General features: G+C 43.2%; 1 protein-coding gene across 1 annotated transcript in view; it reads right to left on the bottom strand.

Moving 5' to 3' along the window:
* GOLGA5 (golgin A5) overlaps positions 1-20,579 on the bottom strand; it is a 34,818-nt gene extending 14,239 nt beyond the window's left edge. Inside the window, exons 1-8 of the mRNA XM_090271328.1 lie at positions 20,436-20,579; positions 16,930-17,494; positions 13,374-13,601; positions 11,798-12,017; positions 10,903-11,026; positions 8,173-8,376; positions 4,004-4,174; positions 1,093-1,221 (exon numbers count right to left, since the gene is read on the bottom strand). Of these exons, the coding sequence (XP_090127454.1) occupies positions 1,093-1,221; positions 4,004-4,174; positions 8,173-8,376; positions 10,903-11,026; positions 11,798-12,017; positions 13,374-13,601; positions 16,930-17,464 (1,611 nt within the window). The 5' untranslated portion in view covers positions 17,465-17,494; positions 20,436-20,579. The remainder of the gene's footprint in view (positions 1-1,092; positions 1,222-4,003; positions 4,175-8,172; positions 8,377-10,902; positions 11,027-11,797; positions 12,018-13,373; positions 13,602-16,929; positions 17,495-20,435) is intronic.
* Between the last annotated feature and the right edge of the window lie 2,040 nt (positions 20,580-22,619).

Here is a 22,619-nt window from a genome sequence, read left to right as displayed (position 1 = left end):
TACACTGGGTCCATGATCCTCTGAGCAACTCCCTCATTTTAAAAAAGGGCACTGGAAATGAATGCGGTTAAAACCATTTGCCGTAATAAAATGAAAATTATCTAACCATCAAGAACATCAGTGTTTTGCCTTTTAATATATAATAGCTCTTTGAATAAATTAAAATGCAATTTCTGAAAGAACAGCTAATCTTACAATTAAATTAAGATAGCCGATGATGTACCCTGCAGGCTGGTACTCAGTGTTTTTCTCTTAATACGCAGGAAACAGTTTTAAGCGTTAACAAAGATTTCTCTGAGAATCAAATAAGTTTCAGAAATAATAAATCCTAATGAAAAAAAATAAATCCTTCCAGGACATAAACATGTATCACTGAAAGTTTTGTCTTCTGTAAAATACACAGAATAGTGATTTTATTGTGAGAATGAAATAAGATCATGTAAATTAAGTGCCTATAACAACATCATTCCTCAGTAAATTATAGATTTTATTAATATTAGATATAGAATCTTATTCTGAAATTGTGGCTAGGCTGTAAACACGTTTAACTGTGTCAATACTGAGACTTACATCAGTATATTAAAGTAAAAGAACTTGGCTTAGGGAGCAGACAACTGCTAACCATGATTTGTAAACGCAATCTGAAAAGCACTTTTTTCTCAAACAGAAAGAGAAGTCTACTATGGCACTAACGTTGTGTCTTCAATTCTATTAACTAGTATTTACTGTTCCCAGAAAATACAAATGTAATAAAATATAAAAATCAACTGATGTTTTTACTCTGACAAACAGGTACAGTAAAATACAGAGTAGTAGAAAGAGCTCTGGGACAGGAATCCTGGGTTCTGTGCTATTCTGTGACTAGTTGTAAGAAATTAGGCAAGTTCCCTATTTTGTGCCTCTATTTTTCAGCTGCTAAAACAAAGGAGGAGCGCGGGACAGCAATAAGGTAGGAGGGACCTGCATCCTGCCTTCCATGAATTCTCCGAGCCTAGTTCCTAAGGGCGTCAGTAAGCTGCTTTACAGGAAGTTTCCTCACAGGACAGCTGGGAGGCCAGTCTTCTCCGGTGATCATGTACCCCGAATCCTCACCTGCTTCTGTCGGTCCAACTCCGCCTCTAGTTCTTGTTTAGATGCTTTATGTCCAGCTATTTGGTCTTGCAGATCTTGTAACTGTTCTCTTGCTGATTCTGCTTCACTCACCTGCTGAGCCTCCAGATCCTGCAAAGGTGAATCTTACATGTGAGAGCAATCGTTACTGTCCGGTTCAGCCTGTCCCGAGCAATCATTGCGCACAACGAGGTGGGGTCAGCAGGCTCTGGAGGGACAAGGACGGATGGGACACGGCCTCAGCCTGAAAGGAGCATATAAACCGACACCTCATCACGTGACGCGGCAAGTGGTGAGCGCAGTGAGCAGGATGCCACACCTGCCACAGCACATAAACCACCAGTTTGGTAGGTACGAGCAGACGGTAGCCCGCTGGGAGATGGGATATCTGGATCCAAGAGCGAACAGTTTAAAACAGAGCTGACTATAACACCAAGAAGGACTTTACCGCATTAGTCCCCTGTGATCGCAGGGTATAATTAGCTCTTGTGTTGGTGTGCGTAAGTAACCAGCAGACAGTAAAAATATAACTTTTCTCTCTTATCACCTGAGATCAGCATATTATTTTACTTTTTTAGCTTTATTACTATTATATATATATATTTTTAAAGATTTTTTTTGCAATTTTATTTTTATTATTTATTTTACTTATTTCTTTATTAATTTATTTATTTAGAGAGAGGGGAAAGGAGAAAAAGGAGAGAAACATCACTGTGTGGTTGCCTCTCACTCGCGCCCCCAACTGGGGACCTGACGTGCAACCTGGTCATGTGCCCTGACTGGGAATCAAACCAGCGACACTTGGCTCACAGGCCGTTGCTCAATCCACTAAGCCACAGCAGCCAGGGTTACTGCTATTATATTTTTATATCTTCACACGTGTCTTACTCAAACTTCTTCAACAGGTGTCACTATTCTCGGTTCTTCAAACTTAAACGCCATCCTCCGGATTTCCTGGGAAAGCTCCTCACTCTAGGGTTCTATTATCGTCTAGGTTTCCAGGTGAGAGTGAGCCCACTCACAGAGGGCGATGTGAGATTACAATTGGCATTGGGTTTTGCTTTTTACTGTTTGCTACCTTCTGCTGTACACGCATCTCCACCCACATGTTGTCTGAAAGAACTGACAGCTCAATGATACTCCCAGACAATCATACAATTTGGGGGATTTTGAGGAAAACAGCAATAAGTACAATTTTTTACCCCTACCACAGAATTTTCAGGATTAGAAGATAGGTTGATCTTTGTCATCAATTGGACTAAGACGAATTCTTGAGAGGCAGGAAGTACGTGCAGTGGTTAAGGACACATGTTCTGGAATCAGACAGACTAGGGATTGCATCCTGGATCTGCCTCTTTACTAGTCAAGGGAAGTTCCTTTCCTTCTCTGTGCTTACATTTCTTCAAACTATACATTGAGACTGTATCATCTCCCTTACAGGATTATGGCAAAGAATAAATGAAAGGATAGATATTGAGAGTTTAGTGTGGCGCCTGGCACGTAAGTGCTCAGTAAATGACAGCTATTATAATTATTAACAATTCTCCCACTTTGCTACACCTCATGCTATAATCTTAACTACACACTTCATAAACTTCTTAAGAAAGGGTAGAAAAATAGGTCAAAATCATCAATGAGACTGGGATAAGGATGAAGTATTAAATTAACAAACAATTTTAAAATATCTCACCTAAAAGACAGGTATGAATAAGGATGGTATAAATAAGATAAGCATCTACTCAATTTCTAAGTTCATGGGACTAAATTCTTCGGAATTCGAAATTATTTACAGAAAAGAAATCCAACTTTGAAGACTGCAAGGACAACAGCCTTTACCAGCTCTTCTACTTGACCATAAGAAAAAATCCAGAAATAACAGCAGGTATTATTTACCAAGGGCCTATTTACACATATCCTCACCCTCAAAAGAACCTCTATTCATCTGCATTTTACAAATGGGAAAACTAAGGCTCAGTGAGATAAACCGCCGTGTTGTGCAAGGCATCTAGTAAGGGCCAAAGATGAGATCCGTATCCAGATCTGACACTGAAGCCTGTGCTACAAAGTAGCCTATTTCCACAACTCCTACACTTTCTTCTGTAGTTTATGTGCATCTTACAAATCAAAAATTCTGTGTTAATGAAAGGATGACTGTTCTTTGTGAGTTTTTTAAAGGCTTGTTACCCTGCATTTTATCTTCTGTCAAAGACCCTATGTTTAATCTAAATTAATGGTTCAGTTCACTCCTAGGTTAAATATAGTAATTACTAATAAACTAAAAATTATAAGATTATGTTTGACACTATAAATAAAAGACCATCCCTGCCTGGCTGGTGTGGCTCAAGTGGCTGGAGTGTTTGATCCCCGGGCTGGGTGCATGTGCAATCCCCAGTCCAGGAGCACACAGGAGGCAACCCAATGATGCTTCTCTCCCCCTTTTCCCCTCTCTCTCTAAACACAATGAAAAAATGTCCTCAGGTGAGGATATAAAAGACCACCCCTGAGCCCATTCTAATATCAGAAAACATCCTGGTTATACAGACAAGCCCAAATTCAATTTGTATTATATTTAACCCCTAGAATGTAAGATCCAGAAGTATGAAGGTTCTGTCTGGTTCCCTGTTGTAACTCCAAGCCCAGAAGATGCCTGGCACATGGCAGGCACTTGGTAAGCATTTGCTGAATGCATGAATCTGGTTACTTATGTTTATTATTCCCATAACTTAACAGTCAATCACTGGACAAGAAACCTGTTGTTTTAGATTCCCTTCTGTATGGTGACTCTTCCTCCAGCAGAAGTTCCACAGGTTATTTCACGGAATCCAGCACCTTTGAAGCTGCTCACAGCTGGGGGTAAACAGTCGTGTCCGAAGTGAACTGTGAGGAACCTTACCTGTAATTCAGACCTCAGCTGGTGTATCTGGCCCATCAGCTTCTGCATTTCTTCCCTTTGCATCTCCTTCTCGTGCCGAAGGTCCTCCAGCTCCATGCTGCTGGCGGTGCTGCTCTCTAGGCCTTCAAAGCCAGGTCCTTCCTTTAAGCTGTTAATCAGTTTTTCTTTAGACTATTATTAAAAAAAAAAAAGAAAAATATCTTTAAGCAAAGCAGAAATTAGTTTATATACTGAATATCATCTACCATACACCAATTAAACCACTATGGAAATACTGTATTCCAATTATATTCTCTAGTAAAGAAAGCCCACAGATTGTAACTCCATTGGGATAAAAATGCAAGAGAGCCTTGCTGTACGATTTCCTTGGATTTTAGTCCTCAGGACCATGTTATTATTGAAAACTTATTATTAACAAGATTTTTCTCATATTTTTTTATTCTTTCTCTTGCTTATTTTTCTAATCACAATCTACTCAACAAGTACTTATGGAGCACCTGTGACGGGTTTGGAACTGTGCTAAATGTTCTGTGTTGTAAAGATAACGTCTCTCTTGCCCAGCTGGTGGCTCAGTTAGTTGGAACGTCGTCTCAGAGACCAAAAGGTCATGGGTCAGGGCACATACCTACCTAGGCTGCATGTTGGTCCCTGACTAGGGCATATGTGAGAGACGACTGATCGATGTTTCTCTCTCTCCCTGGAATATATATATATATATATACACTGATTGAGAAATCAATAGATATATATTATTTTAAAAAAAGATTAATGTCCCTCACTCTGGAGAGTAGCACCCTCTGCCTTATAAACTAAAAAGGAAGTTACCAGTACCCATTAGGGGGCAACACATATAACCGAGGAGGGTACCAGCAGAGTCCTGAGGAGGAAAAGCCACTTCTGGGGTGGAGAAGGCTGCTGGTCCTGAAAAATGGCTAGGATTTTAACAGGTGTAGGAAAAACAGCGCAAGGCATGAAAATGCACAAGCGTGAAGGCCTATAAGGATGTATGGTTGAGATGCGCTAAGAGAGCATGTTAGGACCGATTTGTGTGGGTTTCAGATGCCAGACTGAAATGTGTGAATTTTATTTGGCAGGCTGAAACAAAGGACAGAAAACGCAGACAGGGAAGTGTCAGGACCAGAGATGCGTTTCAGGAGGGTTAGTCTGGCAGTGATACAAAGCAGGTGTCCACAAACTCTGGTCAATGGGCCCGATCTGGCCTGTGGCCTGTTTCTGCACAGCCAACAAGCTAAGAATGGTTTTTACATTTTAAAAGGATTATAAAACATAAAGACAAAGAATATGGGATGGACCCCACCTGTAGCCTGCAAAGCCTGCATTATGTACCATTTGGTCCTTCACAGAAAAAGTTTGCGGACTCCCAGTATAAACAATGCATTAGAAAAAGAGATTTTATGTGGGAAGGCCAGTTTAAAAAGTGCCATAACTATAGGTCAGTAATAAGGCCCATCAGCTCTTTCATCTGAAACATAAATATTTGAAAGTCATTCTCCATCAAATTTTTTCTTGTGTGGTAGAATTATGGGTGCTTCAAAATTTTCAGTTTTCAAATTTTCTATAATACATATTATATACATATATATATCTCCCCACAGGGTTAATGCCCAGAGCCTCTGCTTAGCTTCAGCCTGTATTTCTGACTACCTTCCTGAAATTTCCCTCAATTTGACATCAATACTGAGAACTCACCCCAACTTGTCACCATCTTGCTAACCCTGGCCTGCTGTCCTTCCAGTCATCCCGTGTGGTACAGGGAGCATCACTCATGAACTCAAACCAGAGACCAGGAGCCATCCTAGGTCCCATGTGCCACTTCCCTCTTCCTCCAGGTAAACCTCCAGGTCTCATATACCCCACCTGCTGCCTTCCTCTTGGCTGTGCCCCGCTGGCATCCTCGCCGCCACCATCAGACCAGGTCCTCATCACTTCTTGCCAGCGCTTCTGACGCCTGCCTCTGCATCTGCATCTCACCATCCCCGTCCTCCCGCCTTCAACGTCCTCAACCACTGACCGAGGGCCTTCTAAGGGCCGGGCACTGTGATGGGGGTGCGATGATAAGCGACACAGAGATCCAACCTCGTCACTGCCAGTTTTTACACTCAAATCTAATCCTGCTGCTCAATTTCTCTAATATCTGCCCACCCCCTACCATCATCTGTAAGATAAAACCACAACTCCTTTGTGTGGTATGCAATGCCCTCCCTGATCTGGCTTCTGATTGTCATTTTTTATCTCCTAACTCATAATCTCTAATACCTTATGTACCAGCAACAGGAAACGAGCTGTGGGCCATTTAATAGGCCACATTCCCCTAGGGCCCCTTTGCTCTGGTCCAGGCTGTTCTATCTGAAATCTCTTCCCTACCACAAGTCCTCCGACTCATCCTTCAACTCCTCTTCATATGCATCTCCGGGGATCCCTGACATCCGCAGACAGATGTAAGGGCTCACGGCACCAATGACCCCATCAGATACATTACCACAGCGTCTCTCCATTACACTGAACACTCTCATAAGAAAGAGGACACGTCTTTTAAGCTTTGTGTCCTCAGCACCTATCCTAGTGCCCAGGGAATAGTTAGGAGCTAATAAGTACCTTTTACATGAATTAACGTACGAGAATGCTACGACAAAAATAATTAGGAAGTTTGGAGGGTGGGGGGGACTGCAGGAAAAGGTGGGGTCAAGATGACACTGCAGGTTCAAGCTCTGTAGCCTAGGAAACGGCCGTGATATTTACAAAAGAGAATGAAGGGGAAGCTGGTTTGGAGGCTGGACATCCCATGGCAGGCATCTGGAAAATGAGGCTGAAAACTCAGGGACGGACACATGCTGAAGTCACACTGAGGCAGGCGCAGAGTGAGTACGTACGGTAATGCAAAGGAAGAAAGAGTAACAAAGTGGGCTTAAGAGTTGGAGAGACCTCGTCCTCTCTGGAGACCGGAGAGGGCCCAACAGAGACAGAAACATCAGGAGGAGGGAGAAGAGAGCTGAGCAGCCCTAGAAGGCAAGAGTTTCAAGAAGGCAGCAGGGTTCACAGTATCGAATGTTCTCCCCAAATCAAAGTGGATGGAAATTAAGAGAAGGACAGAAAATGTATTTCTAGGTCACTAAAGACTTTTGAGAAGACAACTTCAGAAATGTAGTGAGGATGGAAATCACGTGGGGGAGTTCAAGTTAATAATTAATAATTCTAACATGAAGACAGCATTAGACAGTGATTCTGATAAGTCTGACACTGGCAGGGAAGTGGATCAAAGTGGTCAAAACAGCAGAAAGGACTGTTTTTCCTTTGTTCTTGCGCTAAGAGAGCATGCACTTGAGTACGCTGAGCCAGAAGGGCAGCAGAAGGTGCAGAGCGAGAGCGCAGACCTGCGGAGAGGAGGCTAAGCGAGGTGGGCGCAGGCGCAGCTGGGCACGGGCAGACAGAGCATCCCAGGGGAGAAGGGGTGCGGTTCCCCTCTGATGTGAGGGGAAAGGCAAGAGAAGCTGGAAACTGCATTAGCTGCCTAAATCTTTTTTAGTAAAGAAGGCAAGGTCACCTTAGTTCTAAGGAAGCGGGCAAAGGTGGGTGAGGCAATTCCGAGCTGGAGGAGGCCTAGACCAGCCGCTCTGAAAAGTCCAATAGAGGATCAACAAGGGAGACTAAACTGGCCATTCAGCAACAAACATTAACATTGTCACAGTGATTAAGGTGACAGTCTGAAGACCTGAACTAGGGAGTGGCTGGATGAATTTTAAATTAAGAAGTGGTAGGAACAAGCCCTGGCTGCTGTGGCTCAGTGTACTGAGCGCCGGCCTGTGAACCAAGTGTCGCTGGTTCGATTCCCAGTCAGGGCGCATGGCTAGGTTACGGGCCAGGTCTCTGGCTGGGGGCACACAAGAGGCAACCACACATTGATGCTTCTCTCCCTCTCTTTCTCCCTCCCGTCCCCTCTCTCTAAAAATAAATAAAATCTTTTAAAAGAAAAAGTGATAAGAACAAAAGACATTTATTTCATCCTTTTTACCACATTTCTAAGTAAGGCACTTGAAGTGAGCCAACCCAGCTAAACATGAACACGTCGTGTCACAGACCTACACACAGGCTTAACGTGTCTCCCAGTTAACGGGCATATTAGCATTCAAACGTGGACATTCTGTGCTTACCTGGAGTATTCGGGTAGCTTTCTGCTTGTAGTCAATTAATTCCTGCTTAGAGGACTCCAAGCTGGACTTATACACCTTGACTTGCTGCTGGAGCTCATCAACTTTCTTCTTCTCATCTGAGTATTTTCTTTCTGCCAGAGTGACTGCTTCCGCCAAGTTCTGACGTTCCACTTCCATTTTATTTAGGCGTGCGGCAAACTCACCCTGTGACAAATTGTTATATCGTCTTGTGACATTCTGCTTTGAGATGTTTTTTATAACCATTCCCTAAGATATTTTATGGGGTTCAGTAGCTCGGCCTGACAACATAACACGCAGGTAAAAGATATTCTTCATTCATTAGCAGCTGCAGAACAGGGACTGAGGTAGTGGCTCTCAAACATGGCAATGCACCAAAATCAATGAGGGAGTTTATTAACAACACAGCCATCAAGGCTTTCCCCAGGCTTACTGAATTGGAATTTCCCAGAGTGGCCTTGGGAATCTGTTTTTTAATAATTTCCCGGGTGAATCTGGTCATCTGGATACTAGAGCTGATTTGATACTAGCTGATCAACGGATAACAGGTTGACAGCAAACTAGAAAGTCTATTAGAAAACAAATGGAAGACAGAAGTAAACAGCTCTATCTTTTCAAAAAGCATGGCTAAAGCTTTCCCTTTATTTTAAATTTTCTAATATGCTAGTCAATGTAATTTTTTAGCTTAAGGAATTTTTAAAGCACACTCTAAAAAACACCTGGCCTGTCACTTACTAGCCTATGTAGTTCTGATACTTATATTTTACCTTTATTCTCAAAAGCTGCCATCACTAAAACAAAAAAAATATATATATGAGGCAGAAGTCGAGAAGCATTTATCGTTCCATGACAATAACTAAAGCTCACAAACCTTTGAGCCAGGATTAACTCCTCTCCTGATGAAAAGGAGCAAGAAAAGTGCTGTCTACTGAGCATGTGACATGTGTCTAATGCAACTGAGTGGAATTTCTAAGTTTATTAATTTTAACTAATTTAAATTTAAACATAAAAGCGACAGTTGAATTAACAACAGATTTATTCAGATATAATTCACATACCATAAAATCCACCCTTTAAGATACAGAATTGAGTGGTTTGTCGGGTTTTCAGAGCTGTGCAACCATTACCATTACCTAATTTCAGAACATTTTTGCCCCCAAAAGAAATCTTTTACCCATTCCTTCCTCACTCTCAGTTGTTGGCAACCATTGGTCTACTTTCTTGCTCTACAGATTTGCCTATTCTGGGCATTTCATATAAAAGAAATCATATAATATGTGGCCTTTTGTGTCTGTCTTCTCTCACTTAGCATAGTTTCAAAAGTTCATCCATGCTTAGCACGAATCAATACTTCCTTCCTTTTTATGGCTGAATAATATCTCCTTGTACGGACATACCACATTTTGTTTATCTGCTCAGCAACTGACAGCCACGTGTATTGTTTTCAGTTTGGCGTGATTATGAATAATGTGCTATGAAAATTCATGTATAAGTTTTTGTGTGGAAATATATTTTCAATTCTCCTCGGTATATAACTAGGAGTTGAATTACTGGGTCACATGGTAAATCTATATTTAATTTTTTGAGGAACTATCTGTTATTAAAAAAGTTCTGCTGAGCATGTTTAGAACAATTTGGGTATCAGACTTATTCTTTCATCTGTACATTTTATGAAATCTAAATACACATCAAATTTTTCAGAAAAAACTGAATGTCTGAATTAAGTGTAAAACACCATATTTTAAAGACTCAGTATGCAAAAAAGAATGTAAATGATCTCATTAATAAATTTTAACTACATGAGACATAGCATTTTAGATAGGATGTGTTAAAATACATCAATAATTTTTTTGAAGCCCACATTAGCCTATGTTTATTTCAGGGCTGAGCTATTTTCACCTGTTGAAAAGACAGCCTACATCAGTGCACCCACCTGCCCTTGAGATACACCTGTGAGTGCTGTAAAACCAAAACACCAACACCTATGCCCGACCTCATACAAGGCGACCAGGCTCTCTGGGGGTGGGGGACACCGGGCATCGAAAAGTGGTAAGAGCTCCACGGGCGACTCTAACGTGTAGACAGGACTGAGACTCACTAAACTAGATGCAAAAATTCACTTACGAGTAAAACTCTAGATATTTTGTATAATTTTGTCTTGAAATGAATCTGAATAAACTCGAATCGCTAAAAGCTTAAATAAAAATAAATAAGATGCTCCAGCTTTTAACTGAGTAATGGCAACGATGGTTGCACAACCAAGTTGTATGAAAAGACGCCTCTCTCTCATGAACATCAACTACTTCAGGCACTCTTCCGCGCAGGCGCACACCGCAGCTCTCCTGCCCCTTCCTTCCTCCGAGGTGCATCACCTTTGCTCTTGTCCCTGCTAAGCTCCGGGGGCCCTTCTGCCTCTGTAATGTGCTTCCTGAGCCCACGCAGCCCCGCTGGGCCACTGCTACTGCCTCTGTAACTTTCTCAATAAATTTTCTCTTTTAACCGGAAAAAACTATTTTAATTGTATTTTAATAAAGTTAAATAAATTTAGCAAAGGTCAAGCTAAGTTTTCAAATACTTGGTTTTTGTCACAGAAACGGAATTTTCTGAAATGCACTGCAGAATTTTACTAAAGAGTAAATTACGTCATGAAAGAGTGTAAGGTCGTTCCTCCTGTTCGAGGACTACAGGAACCCCGTTGTCGCCCCTCCCCACCTGCATCTGCTTATAGCTCTCCTGCTCTCTCTTCAGAGCAGCGTCCGCTTCATGCAGTCTCTCCTGCAGGGTCTGCAGAGCTTGGTTCTGCAGGCTGCTACCTTCGCTGTGGTCCTGCATGATTCTAAACAAGAACACATCATGTGAAACACTCATTTCCACGGCGCACAGGTGGCAAGGTAGAATAATTTAGAGCAGCGGTTCTCAACCTGTGGGTCCCGACTCCTTTGGGGTCAAACAATCCTTTTACAGGGGTTGCCTAAGACCATCCGAAAACACATATATAATTACCTATTGTTTTTGTGATTAATCACTATGCTTTAATTATGTTCAATTTGTAACAATGAAAATACATCCTGCGTATCAGATATTTACATTACGATTCATAACAGTAGCAAAATTACAGTTATGAAGTAGCAACGAAAATAACTTTATGGTTGGGGGTCACCACAACATGAGTAACTGTGTTAAAGGGTCACGGCATTAGGAAGGTTGAGAACCACTGCTTTAGAGCATTAGCGTGTGAGCACAAAAAGATGGTTTGATCAAACATTCTTAAAGAAATCTTTTTTCCTTTTTAATGGGATGTCATCGATATTTTTAGGCATCCAAATATAAGTATGCAGCCCTGATCATTATGTGTCAAAAAATTAATGACATCATGCTCTTCAAATATTTTTAAATTTAGAATTTGCTCACAATGCATCTCAAGATCCAAATAAATTCATTTCTAATCACACACAGTTCCAACATTACCAAAAGCTGATGTTTCTCTCTTGTAAAATTTCAAGAGCTAAATTTTCATTAGGTAGTATTCACTACAGTGTTTATCGTTACTAGCTTTGAAAAGAGACTCATCCTAGCTCACTTCTTCATTATTAATTGAATTAGCTACCGTGACTTTTCACTCTGTAAGGCTTCTAACGCTTCTGTGCGCGTGTTCAGTAGCTGGTCAGCCTCCTGGAGTCTCACTTTCAGCACGGCCAGCTGGGAGTCCTTGGCGGCCACCGCTTCCGTCAGGTCATCCACTTGGGCTCGCAGCTCTCGGGTCATTCGATCACTCTTGGAGTTGTCAACATTCCACTTCTCAATTCTTGCTCTGGCTTTGTTTAATTCTATAAATACATACATACATAAATATCTCTATGCAGGCAAACAGATCTTTTTCAGAGCACACACGGATTCTCCTTTGAGTTCCTTCAGAACTTTACTTCTTGCCAAAATTAGGAGCTTACAAATATCTTCAAATTTTTTGCTCCAAATGGGACACCCATTTTTTAGGCCAACATTCACATTTCTATTACAGTTAATAGGTTGAAAAGGGGCAGGATGCTAGCTGCTCTTCTACAAATGTTTTTTTTCTGCCACTATAAAGCATTCAGAGGCTAAAATCAGCAGACAGCACAAAGTTTACAGCATTAAATCAGTCAGCAAATTTGTAGAGTTATGCTAGAGACAAAAAAGAATGCCAATCCAAATCAAGAGTAGGTAATGTACACCCAAGTAAGACCACACAACAAAAATAAAACTGAGGCAGGAAAGAATTCTTACAATTACTGTGGCAAAAAGATATTATTCTTTTAACCTAAGAAACCGGTGCAGGGAAAGCAGTGCAGTACAGACTTCCTCACCCTCATATGCCACTTGCAACTGCAGTCTGCCTACAGAACACCAGTCTTTTTAAATATTGAAGCAAACTCTACAGGGTCTCAGGGAGCGCTCAATCTCTAAGTCTCTGTTAGTCTGGGTAAAGTGAGGCTTTTTCTCAAGTCAGTCTAACAAGACAAACTGTCTCGCTATTGTACTCTTCCGGGCCTCACCCATGTCTTAGCAAAACTTTTCCCGCTGTTCCTACACTTCTTTCTAATCACCCCCAGGAACCAAGGCAGAGATGTCTTTTACTTTCTCCTTAGCCACACTTAAAAGAACACAAACATCTTCCCCCATCACTACATCAGTCATGAGACTACTTACTTTTTAATTATCCACTTCTGAGAAATGTGAGCGTTCTGTACCCTAGGACCACCACACTGCACAGTTCCAGTGAGTACTATTCAAATGAAGCTCCACGTTCATTTTATGTCCCCTCGAGCAGGGCAATACTAGCAGGGCAGTGACCTTGCCTGCTAGTGTCCCCTACTTCATGTAATCCCACCTACAACTCCTCTAGGAGGTTCAGAATAAATCAGCCAAATAAATGAGATGATCATTAATGTTCTGTCCTTGTCAGCTCTGAAATTTCCTAGTTCCTAAAAAAAAAAAAAAAAAAAAGACCAAACAAGCCACGTTCTCCGCTTTGGGTTGATGAGAGGAGGACTGGCCCCATTTCCAAACACGGGACCTGTATTTCTAGGAAGACACCATTTTACAAGTCTCATCTAACCTAATCTAACCTACAGCTAAAATCAAAGTTTTAGTTTATTTTTGAAATGTTAAATTCCTAGTGCTGGACAACTTGAATAAGGCTCTACCTTCTTGAGTTTCCCTGGCTCTTTGAAGTAGTGAGGCCATTTCTTGATTTAAAGACTGAACTTCATTCCTCAGCAGTTGATTCTCCAGTCGAAGATTAGACAGTTCATGCGATTTGCCGTCATCAGCAGGCTTTGGGATGAGATCGGCACAGGGATCATTTGATGATGCATTGTCCTTTGAAGGATCCTCTTGGATCTCACGGCCAGAATCTGAATCATTAGAAGCTTCTGTAAAAAAGGAATACGTTTTCGTTAGGTTGGAATGCTCACCACAGCGGCATTAGCCACCTACTTTGGTAGGATGTGCTTTGACTCCCGCGGACTACTACAGCTAAAATGCCATAAAAAGTAAACTTAAAATTCTCACTAGACTCTCCTCTGATGAAATGTCATTCTCACACATGGAGCCTCGAAGGGCCCTCGATACACTGAATGAATGGCGATAAAGAACAGATACAAGAATCCAGTGACAGGAAAGATAAAATCAGGGATAATTTAAGTGCTTGGGCTTGGATTCCCTTTTGTCTCCCAATTGTTTTTGAAACAAAAAAAAGAAGTCTCAACACTGAAAATATTGAAAAGGCAAAAAAGAACAGCTGTAGGTTTTAAGACAAGGAGAGTTAATAATAGGTCAGAACAACTAGTTATATACCAAATTGGACTCTAAAATGCCTTACCCAAAGGAATAGACTCAGGAATTCAGATTCATCTTGTTTTTAATTGGCTACTAAATACGATGCAAATATACTTTTTACTTCCTCTTAAAAGATTACATGCTAAAAAATAAACTATATTTAAATGATAAAACAGACTAAAATAATTACTGTATGAGCAAAACACCTGACACTTTACAAAGATAATCTGATAATCAATAATCTACTAGGAAAAAATGATCAAAAGACTCAAACAGGTACTTCCCAGAGATGAAACCCAAATAGTCAAATATTTGAAAAGATGCTCAACCTCATTTAGTAATGAGAGAAATAAAGAAGTAATGGCATTTTCACACCTGATTAGCAAAACATAAAAAGTCATATTGAGCCCTGGCTGGTGTGGCTCAGTTGGTTGGGTGTCCTCCCATAAACAGGAAGGTCGAGGGTTCAGTTCCCAGTCAGGGCACATGCCTGGGTGGTGGGTTCCGTCCACCTGGGGTGTGTATGAAAGGCAACCAATCGATGTTTCTTGATGTTTCTCTCCCTCTCTTTCTCCTCCCTTCCCCTCTCTCTAACATCAATAAGCATGTCCTTGGGTGAGGATAAAAAAAGTCACATCGAAAATATCAAATTCTGGTGCAAATGCAGAAAAGAAACTCTTAGCCACAGCTGGTGAAGTATAAGTTGGTACATCCTCCTAAGAAAACAACTTTGGTGTTTGTTACTAGAGTAGTTGAACATTGTCACACCCTTCAACTCAGCAACTCCATTTCTAGGGATCTTAGGACTTCTCAACCTACAGTGATTTTGCTCCCCAAGTGACATCTGGTAATGTAGGAAGACCTATTTTGTTGTCACAATTGGGGTTGCTACTGGCATCCAAAGGGTGATGAGGCCAGGGATGAACACCCTACAAAGAACAGGGCAGCTCCCACAGCAAAGAATTACTCAGCCTCAATGTCAACAGTCCCGAGACCAAGACCCTACCCCAGAGAAACAAAACTTCATTTTTATAACTCCCATGTTATTAACTGGTTCTAATTTCCCAGTCAACCAGCTTGACCCCTCCTTTGATCTCTCCTTTACAAAGAAAATGTAAGCTGTTTTCCTTAAAAGTTAAAAAACAATTCAAGTCAACTTTAGGCTAAAAGACCTCTATTAGCATCGCATTGCTACAGCACTTCCAAGTTTTATTGGCCTGCAAACACCCGAAAAACAAAGAAGTTCAGGTGCCTTGGGTCCAACCCCAGAAAATCTAAATCATAAAGTCTGAGGAGACATCCAATAATTCATTTCTTATTAATATCACAAGTGATTCTAATGCACACTGTCCAGGGACCGCTTTTAACAAAGAACGATGGACAGGAATAAACACGAGGGCCTTCAGCAACAGGCCCCGCTTCCCTTCACTGCTGTCCTTTCCTTGACTGCTCCCCACCTCTCACTCACTGATCCCCAAACAACACTGGAACAAACTTACAAGGACCTCTGCACGGAATGCTGTCTCCAGCCCCTCTTCTTTTTCACCTGGAAAACGCCTAGTCCTCCCTGAAGACCAGCTCAAATTACAGACCCTCTGAATCCTGACCTGAAAACTCTGGCAGCCGGTTATGTCCTCCTTCCTGTTTTCACAACGCTCTGACCAGACCTCAGCGACCGTGTTTACGGGGCTGCGTGTAAGTTGTCCGTGTACCTTACTCACTACGCCTTCGCAACCTTCGTTCACGTCTGTATCTTGCCTCCCAAAAGGTTCTCAGTAAATGTTTGTACAAGCAATGAAGACAGCCGAGAAGGAACTTACCACTGTGCCTCAACAATAAATCAACGGCTACTGCATGCTCCTGTCTTGAAAGCCCCAAATCCTTGCCTGTACCACTTTATATATATATCTTTTGTTTACTTATTTTTAGAGAGAAGGGAAGGAAGGGAGAAAGAGAGGGAGAGAAACGTCAATGTGTGGTTGCCTCTCACACACCCCTAGCCAGGGACCCGGCCCGTAACCCAGGCCTGTGCCCTGACTGGGAATCGAACCAGAGGCCCTTTGGTTCGCAGGCTGGTGCTCAATCCGCTGAGGCACACCAGCCAGGGCACCACTTTTATTTTTTTTAATCTTAAAAGATACAAGACAGATTTTATTCACTGGCAGCCAAGACTGTGGGAGAAGCTGTAACATTTAAGAATATAACAGACTTCCATTAATCATGAATGTTATAAGGAATCCCTGCAGGATCCTACCATGTTTATTGCTATTTAAGAACGGTTAGTAGGCACCTGAATTAGCCATCTTACCATGTCACCCTCATTTTTGCAGAGAAGAGGTACGTGCAGACATAGTATCACATCAAAATAAACAACTGGAAACCAGAATTCTAAGCTTTTGCCTCACTACTAGGTCAATACCTTCAACTCTTCAACCTAAATCACAGTCCAGTCCCTCAACTCTACTTCTGGGAGGAATGCAGAAAAAACCCTCCTCCCCACGACAAAACCCATATAATCAAGAATACTGTATATGTGAAGTACAGCCTCCTATTATTTTTATAATCCCAATGACAAAAAGAAATGAACTAAGATAGTCCCAAATCCCAAATGAGGTTTTCTTTCAGATTTCAAAATTATCTTTTTTGTATCTTCAAATATGTTAGAGACTCATTTCGGATGTAATTTCTCAGAAGCTGGGGTGGGCAGTTACCCTACAGACAACATTCAAAGGTCTCTATATGACTGCACAGTGACTGATAGTATTCTTTGCTGTCTTGTTTATACCTCGCATTTCCGAGCCTGCCCTTACACCCGTGGGGACAGGTGACAAAACAGAGGATGAGAAACATTACCAGAACCAATTAGGTTATGATGACACACGAATTTGCTTAACATTAAGATACAGAGGATCGACTAACTACCAAGGCTTTGGCTCCCAGAAGGACTTTCTTCAGCGGTTTTGATGGTGGTTACGCTTGTGTTCACAGCACTGACGTCTGTTGTCTGAGCGCCCTGAAGGACAGGTGTCTTGCCCCTTTCTTTTTTGATTTCCACCCTCGCGGTAGGTTCCTTCCGTGAACTATTAAGAAAATCAAACAGCAGCTCATCATCAGGTTCTGACTTTTTCCTCCGAACAAACTGGGACGAAGGCCTAGAAACAGATGAGTTTTCAACAGGATGGGAGGCCTCCGCTGATGTCCTAGGTCCTGCTTTCACATTTGTAGCTCCAGCTAAGGTGGTGGCTTTCTGATTTCTGATGTTATCAGCTGCCGAGGAAATATAATTAGCTTTAGATCCAGTCTGATAAGTCAAATCTGTATTTTGCTGGTGAAGTTCGGGATAGTCAGTGTTTCTGCTGCTGCTGTTCTCTTTTCTGCTGAGAGCTGTTGCAGCCCCTTGATCAACTCGGTTTAAGAGATCTTCTGCCTTTCCAGCAAGATCAGCAAACCAAGACATGATGGTAGCAGAATAATCCTATTGGTAAACCTATAAAAAGGACACACATTGATCAGTGTGGCATAACAGAAGAGCCTAACAGATCAGGCTCTGAAGTCAGTCTGGGTTGAATGCCTAATTCTGCCTCTAATTAGCTATGTAACCTTGAGAAAATTACTTCACTGAGAAACTGAGAAACTTTATCTGGGAAAAGGGTCAAGCCCTGGCTGGGTAGCTTGGTTGGTTAGTCGACCCAATACGCTAAGGTTGCAGGTGCCCGGTTAGGGTCCATAAAAGAATCAACTAATGAATGCATAAATAAGTGGAACAAACCAATGTTTCTCTCTCTCAAATCAGTAAGTTTTTAAGAAGTGAAAAAAAAGAAAATGAGTAAAATAAGTGCACTTACATTATGGGACACTTTTAAGATGAAATAATATATAAAAACACTTTGCCAAATGCCTGGCACAGAATAAGCACTCATTTTAGTAGTCGCTATTACCATAATTACAACTACTGCTACTGTTATTACTCCTGTTTCAACAAAGGGTGAATATTTATGTAGCAAACGCATCCAAATAGCAAATAATACAGCAAAATTTCAGTACGACCAAATAAAAACAATTCCCTGAAGTTCGTTGTAAGGTGCTAAAACTTGAAGAAACTTCTGATTCATACAAAATCTATCTTCTTAAAATGCAACAGTCGTCGTCGGCAGCCGTCCGTCTCGAGAGACGATGGTGTAGCTTCTTCAGAGTCTATCTGCACCGCCAAGAATGGCTGTGCAGTCCGACTCGGGAGTGACATGGTATCTGTCTCCTCCCGTGTTGAATCGACATCTTGCGATGACGCTGAAGCTACAGAGCCTGGGCAGGGTAATATGGAGGGTCTGCTGTTGCCCATGCAGCAGACCCCCCCTCTCTTCGCAGCTGAAGGGTCCAAGGGAAAGACGGAGTCGATACAGCTTGGGTTCAGGTGCGCCGCAGGAGTTGCCGGTGTTGACTACAACGTCAAACCGCCTTAGGGACTCCGGCTCCGGATTTTCTGTCGGGGTTTACTCCCTTAGCCTTTCCCCTGAAGAGGTATGCCGCAAGGCAGCGGAGGTTTTTTGGAGTCAGAGTTTTCCTTCTCTGATGTACCCTGACTGGAAGATCGAACCAGCGACACTTAGCTCGCAGGCCGACGCTCAATCCACTGAGCTAAACCAGCCAGGGCAACAGTACTATGGATAATTCAGGTGTGCACATAATCTGTCTATAGTACACCTTCAGCTCTGGCCGGTGTGACCCTGTTGGTTGGAGTGTCGTCCCAAAACCAAAAGGTTACTGGTTCGATTCATGGTCAGGGCACATGCCTAGGCTGCGGGTTCGATCCCCGGTCAGGGCGCTTGTGGGAGGCAACTGACCAATATTTCTCTGTCTTTTTCTCCCTCCCCTTTCTTGAATGAGAATAAAATAAACCTTTAAAAACTAAAAATGAAGTACACCTTCAATAAGTTAAATAGTCAGTACCTTCTATGTGCACATTAAGCTAAATTCAGAATTAAAAAAGTAAGACTGCACAGCCATTCGTTTGCTCATATGTTTGAGTACTTACAGCCTGACACAACAAATCAGAATAACGGCGAATTAATCCTTATGCTACAGAAGAAAGAGTACTGTATAAAAAAAACTCAACAAACATTTCTTGAGTGTGCACACTGTTCTTTCTGCCTGGAAAAACTCTTTCGCTGTTAACTCTGATTCTTAATCTCCTCTTGAATGTTGTCTGCTCCAAAAACCTCTTTCTTTCCATCTAAATTAGGTCTTATCATTCTGTGTTCACATGCTATTCTTTTCCCTCGCAGCCACTTTTTTTTTTTTTTTTTGTAATTATGGGGTCTTTTTCTGTCTCTCCCTACGGGGGAAGGGGAGCAGGTGGGTAAAGACCTTGTCTGCTTTGCTCACCAAAGAATTCCCAGCGTTTAGCACACAGCACACACCCATAAACACTGCCGAATGGAATTTTTATGTCAGAGGCCGTGCAAACAGGCATCCCGTAATTTTCACAAACACATTACGGGGTAAGTAGCAACACATGTATCCTCTCTTCACAAATGGGGAAAAGGCTGAGAAAGATCCCAGAGTTTAGATGGCAGCTCAGATACACCTGTCAGCCAAAGCCATTTTTTAAGTCTCTGCATCTCCCATCCAGCCTCAGTACCCGAATAACCTCAAGAAACCCTCGAAAGTGGTTCCTTATGAAAGAAACGGGACCACAGGGCTTATGTGAAACCGAATGAATATGGAGCTGAAATGCTCTGTAATATACAGAACTCCCTACAGACGTAATGTATTATTAAGTATAAGCACTGGTGGTACCTGGGGCAAATGATCACTTCTAGTAAAGCAAAAAACACATTAATTCCTGACACGGTGTCTCCCATTTTAAAGTGAATAAGGCTTTAAAACAGAAGCCTGTGGCTTCATATTCCCCAGCTACACGCACACTAAAAAGGGCCCCGGGCGCTGGCCCCGCTGACAGACATCTGGCACCGACTTCAGAGGCGCCAACTCCCCCAGTAAGTCCTCGGGCACGGCGCCAGGAAACAGCCCCGCGGAGGGGAAGAGGGGCTGCGAGGAGGAGGCAGGCGGACGGCGGCGGCCGCGCCTGCGGGAGGCCAGGTGTCGGGACGGACGAAGGGCGGCTGGCCGGTCCCGGGGAGCGGACGATCACTGGATCAGGGCAGGCGAGGGCAGGTCCCCACTTCGCTCCCCACCGCCCTGTTGCCTCTGTGCCGGGGAAGAGCGGTCCAGCCAGACTGGGGGTGGGCGGAAGAGGAGGGCACGAAACAAAATCGGCCGAGGCCCAACGCGGCTCTCCTGTCCCCTGCCTCAACCCCTCACCGGGCAGAGACCAAAGACTCCGCCAAGGCGACGCCGCCCCCGCGTCTCAGGCTGTTAGCGCCCCAAGAGGACCCGTCCTACCCACTAGGCCCCGGCGGCCGCCTCACCTGAGGACTCTGGAGCGGCTGCACCGCGGCCTCGACGCCCTCCTGGGCCACCTCCCAGCAGCCGGCCGGGAACGGGCCAGGCTGAGCACAGGGGCCCGGTACCTGCCACGGCCCTGCCACGGCTCTGCTCAGGTCCTGCTATTCTTCCGGGAGACGTGGAAGGACAGCGAGGACCCCAAAACAGTGTGGCTTCCGAGCTGCCTGAGCGGCAGGGAGCCGGGAGGAACCACCGATAATCGACTCAGGCGGCAGCGCAGGCGGCTGCGGGGACCTCGCGCATGGCCACGCCCCTTTCTGCCTGCAGCGAGACAGGGCCGGGCAGGGCCTGCGTGCGTGTGACGTAGCTCATCCCCTGCTGACCACGGCCTGCACGAGGCTCGCACAACACGGGGGCGGGGCGAGGGCGGGGCGGGGCGAGGCGGGGGCGGCCCCCCCCCCCACTACTGCCCATGTGGGTGGCACTGGTAGTGCTCACTCTGGAAGGAATTTGAGGCGTGAATTAGGCGGGGCCTAAGGCCCAGGTGTACCGGTCGGTATTCACCTTTCTCTCTTCCTCTTTCGCCCTGCCGTTTATGGGTGAGGCTGCAGAGGCCCCGGTTAGGAGATGAGAATGCAGGAACCAAAATCGCTGCTGTCATGGAGCTTCCTTTCTAGTGACAGAGACAGATATTAAATAAATCAGTGAATGAACAAGGCAATTTCAGGGCATTACCAGAGCTGTAAAGACAAGAAAACTGTGAGACGTAACTGGAGACGGGGGAAGCACTTTAAATGGTGTGGTCAGGGAAGGTATCTGCGGTACTGACATCTGAGCTGATGCCCATGGAGAAGGCTGGTAAGGGGCTTTCCACACAGCACTATTGTACTTGTTATTACAGTTCATTGAATGTTTGCAATTAGTCCAAAATCCATATTCAGTCATTCACTGAAAACTCAGCATGTACTTTGTGCCCAGGATTGGGCTAATTCAGCCCTAATGACAAGTCTGCAAGGATCCCCATTTCATGTCGAGGAAACGAAGGATCAGAGAGGTTAAGTAACTTGTCTAAGATCATCCGCTCTAATTAGGGGCCCACATTACTCCAAAGCCTGTGCCCTTAGACTCAATGATTTATTGTCTGTAAATTAAATATCAGGAGTAATTACAACTGCTTTTCTTCCCCTCAAGTCAGTTTTAGCCTGGGATGGTGGACACACAAGTTTCAGCAGCAAGGCGGGAAGGGTAATAATAATAATAACATCCAACAGTTACTGTTCTTTATTAAGTGCAGAATAATGTGTTAAGCTTTGGGTGTGTTTCACCTCATTTAATTCTCACAATAGCTGCAAGGAGGGTACTATTATTATCCTGTATTAAGTGGTACTATTCCCAACTAATAAGTAGATCTTCCTGCAAAGGATTATATAACACCATCTATTGCTAGATGACAGCAATGCAATCTATAAGAGTGTCCTTTCCAGCCTTACTGATGGATGGATCATGTGACGTCCTTTGGCCAATGGAATGTGAACAGAAGGGTCTTTTGATACATCTGAGCAAAAGTATTAAGAGCCATTTTGTGTTTCCACCAGTTCTCTTGATCTTTTTCCACCCTCATGAGAAGAGCTTGTCCCAGATGGGGCTGCTCCCTCCCTCCTGGGTCCTGGAAGGGAAAAGAGATGTGAAGCATCCCACATCTAACCATATCATATAAATTCAAAATAAACCTTTGGTTTTAGATGCTACTGAGCTCTGGGTTATTGGTTACACAGCCTTACCTAATGAAATCTGATTAATATGTACCCCCATTTTACAGATGAAGGCAGCAAGCCTCAGGGAGTTTTAGTTACTTGCCATAAGGAGTAAGTTGTATATCTGGGACTCAAACCTAGGTCAATGCGATGCCAGACACAATGTTCTTAACCATTGAAGGGGTGAGAATCAAAGTTGAAGTAATGAATGAATAACAATGTCCAGTGAATTGAGGTAACATGGTAAAGAGGCAGATATCAAATGACCTGGGTTTTTATTTGGCTGTCAATTAGTTTCACATGAGTTCATCTCTCTGACTCTCAGTTTTATCAGAAAAACAAACAAACGAATATACTTTGGTTCTGATCATGGTTCTCTACTTTCTAGCTGTGTGTACTTGAGCAAACCACTCCACTTCCCAGGATTCATTTATGAAAGATATTGAACTAGAA

The sequence above is a fragment of the Furipterus horrens genome, unplaced genomic scaffold (assembly GCF_987537825.1).
Source record: "Furipterus horrens unplaced genomic scaffold, mFurHor1.1.pri manual_scaffold_3, whole genome shotgun sequence".
Taxonomy (NCBI): domain Eukaryota; kingdom Metazoa; phylum Chordata; class Mammalia; order Chiroptera; family Furipteridae; genus Furipterus; species Furipterus horrens.
Note: the sequence above shows the minus strand (reverse complement) of the source record. Positions and strands in the feature narration are given on the sequence as shown.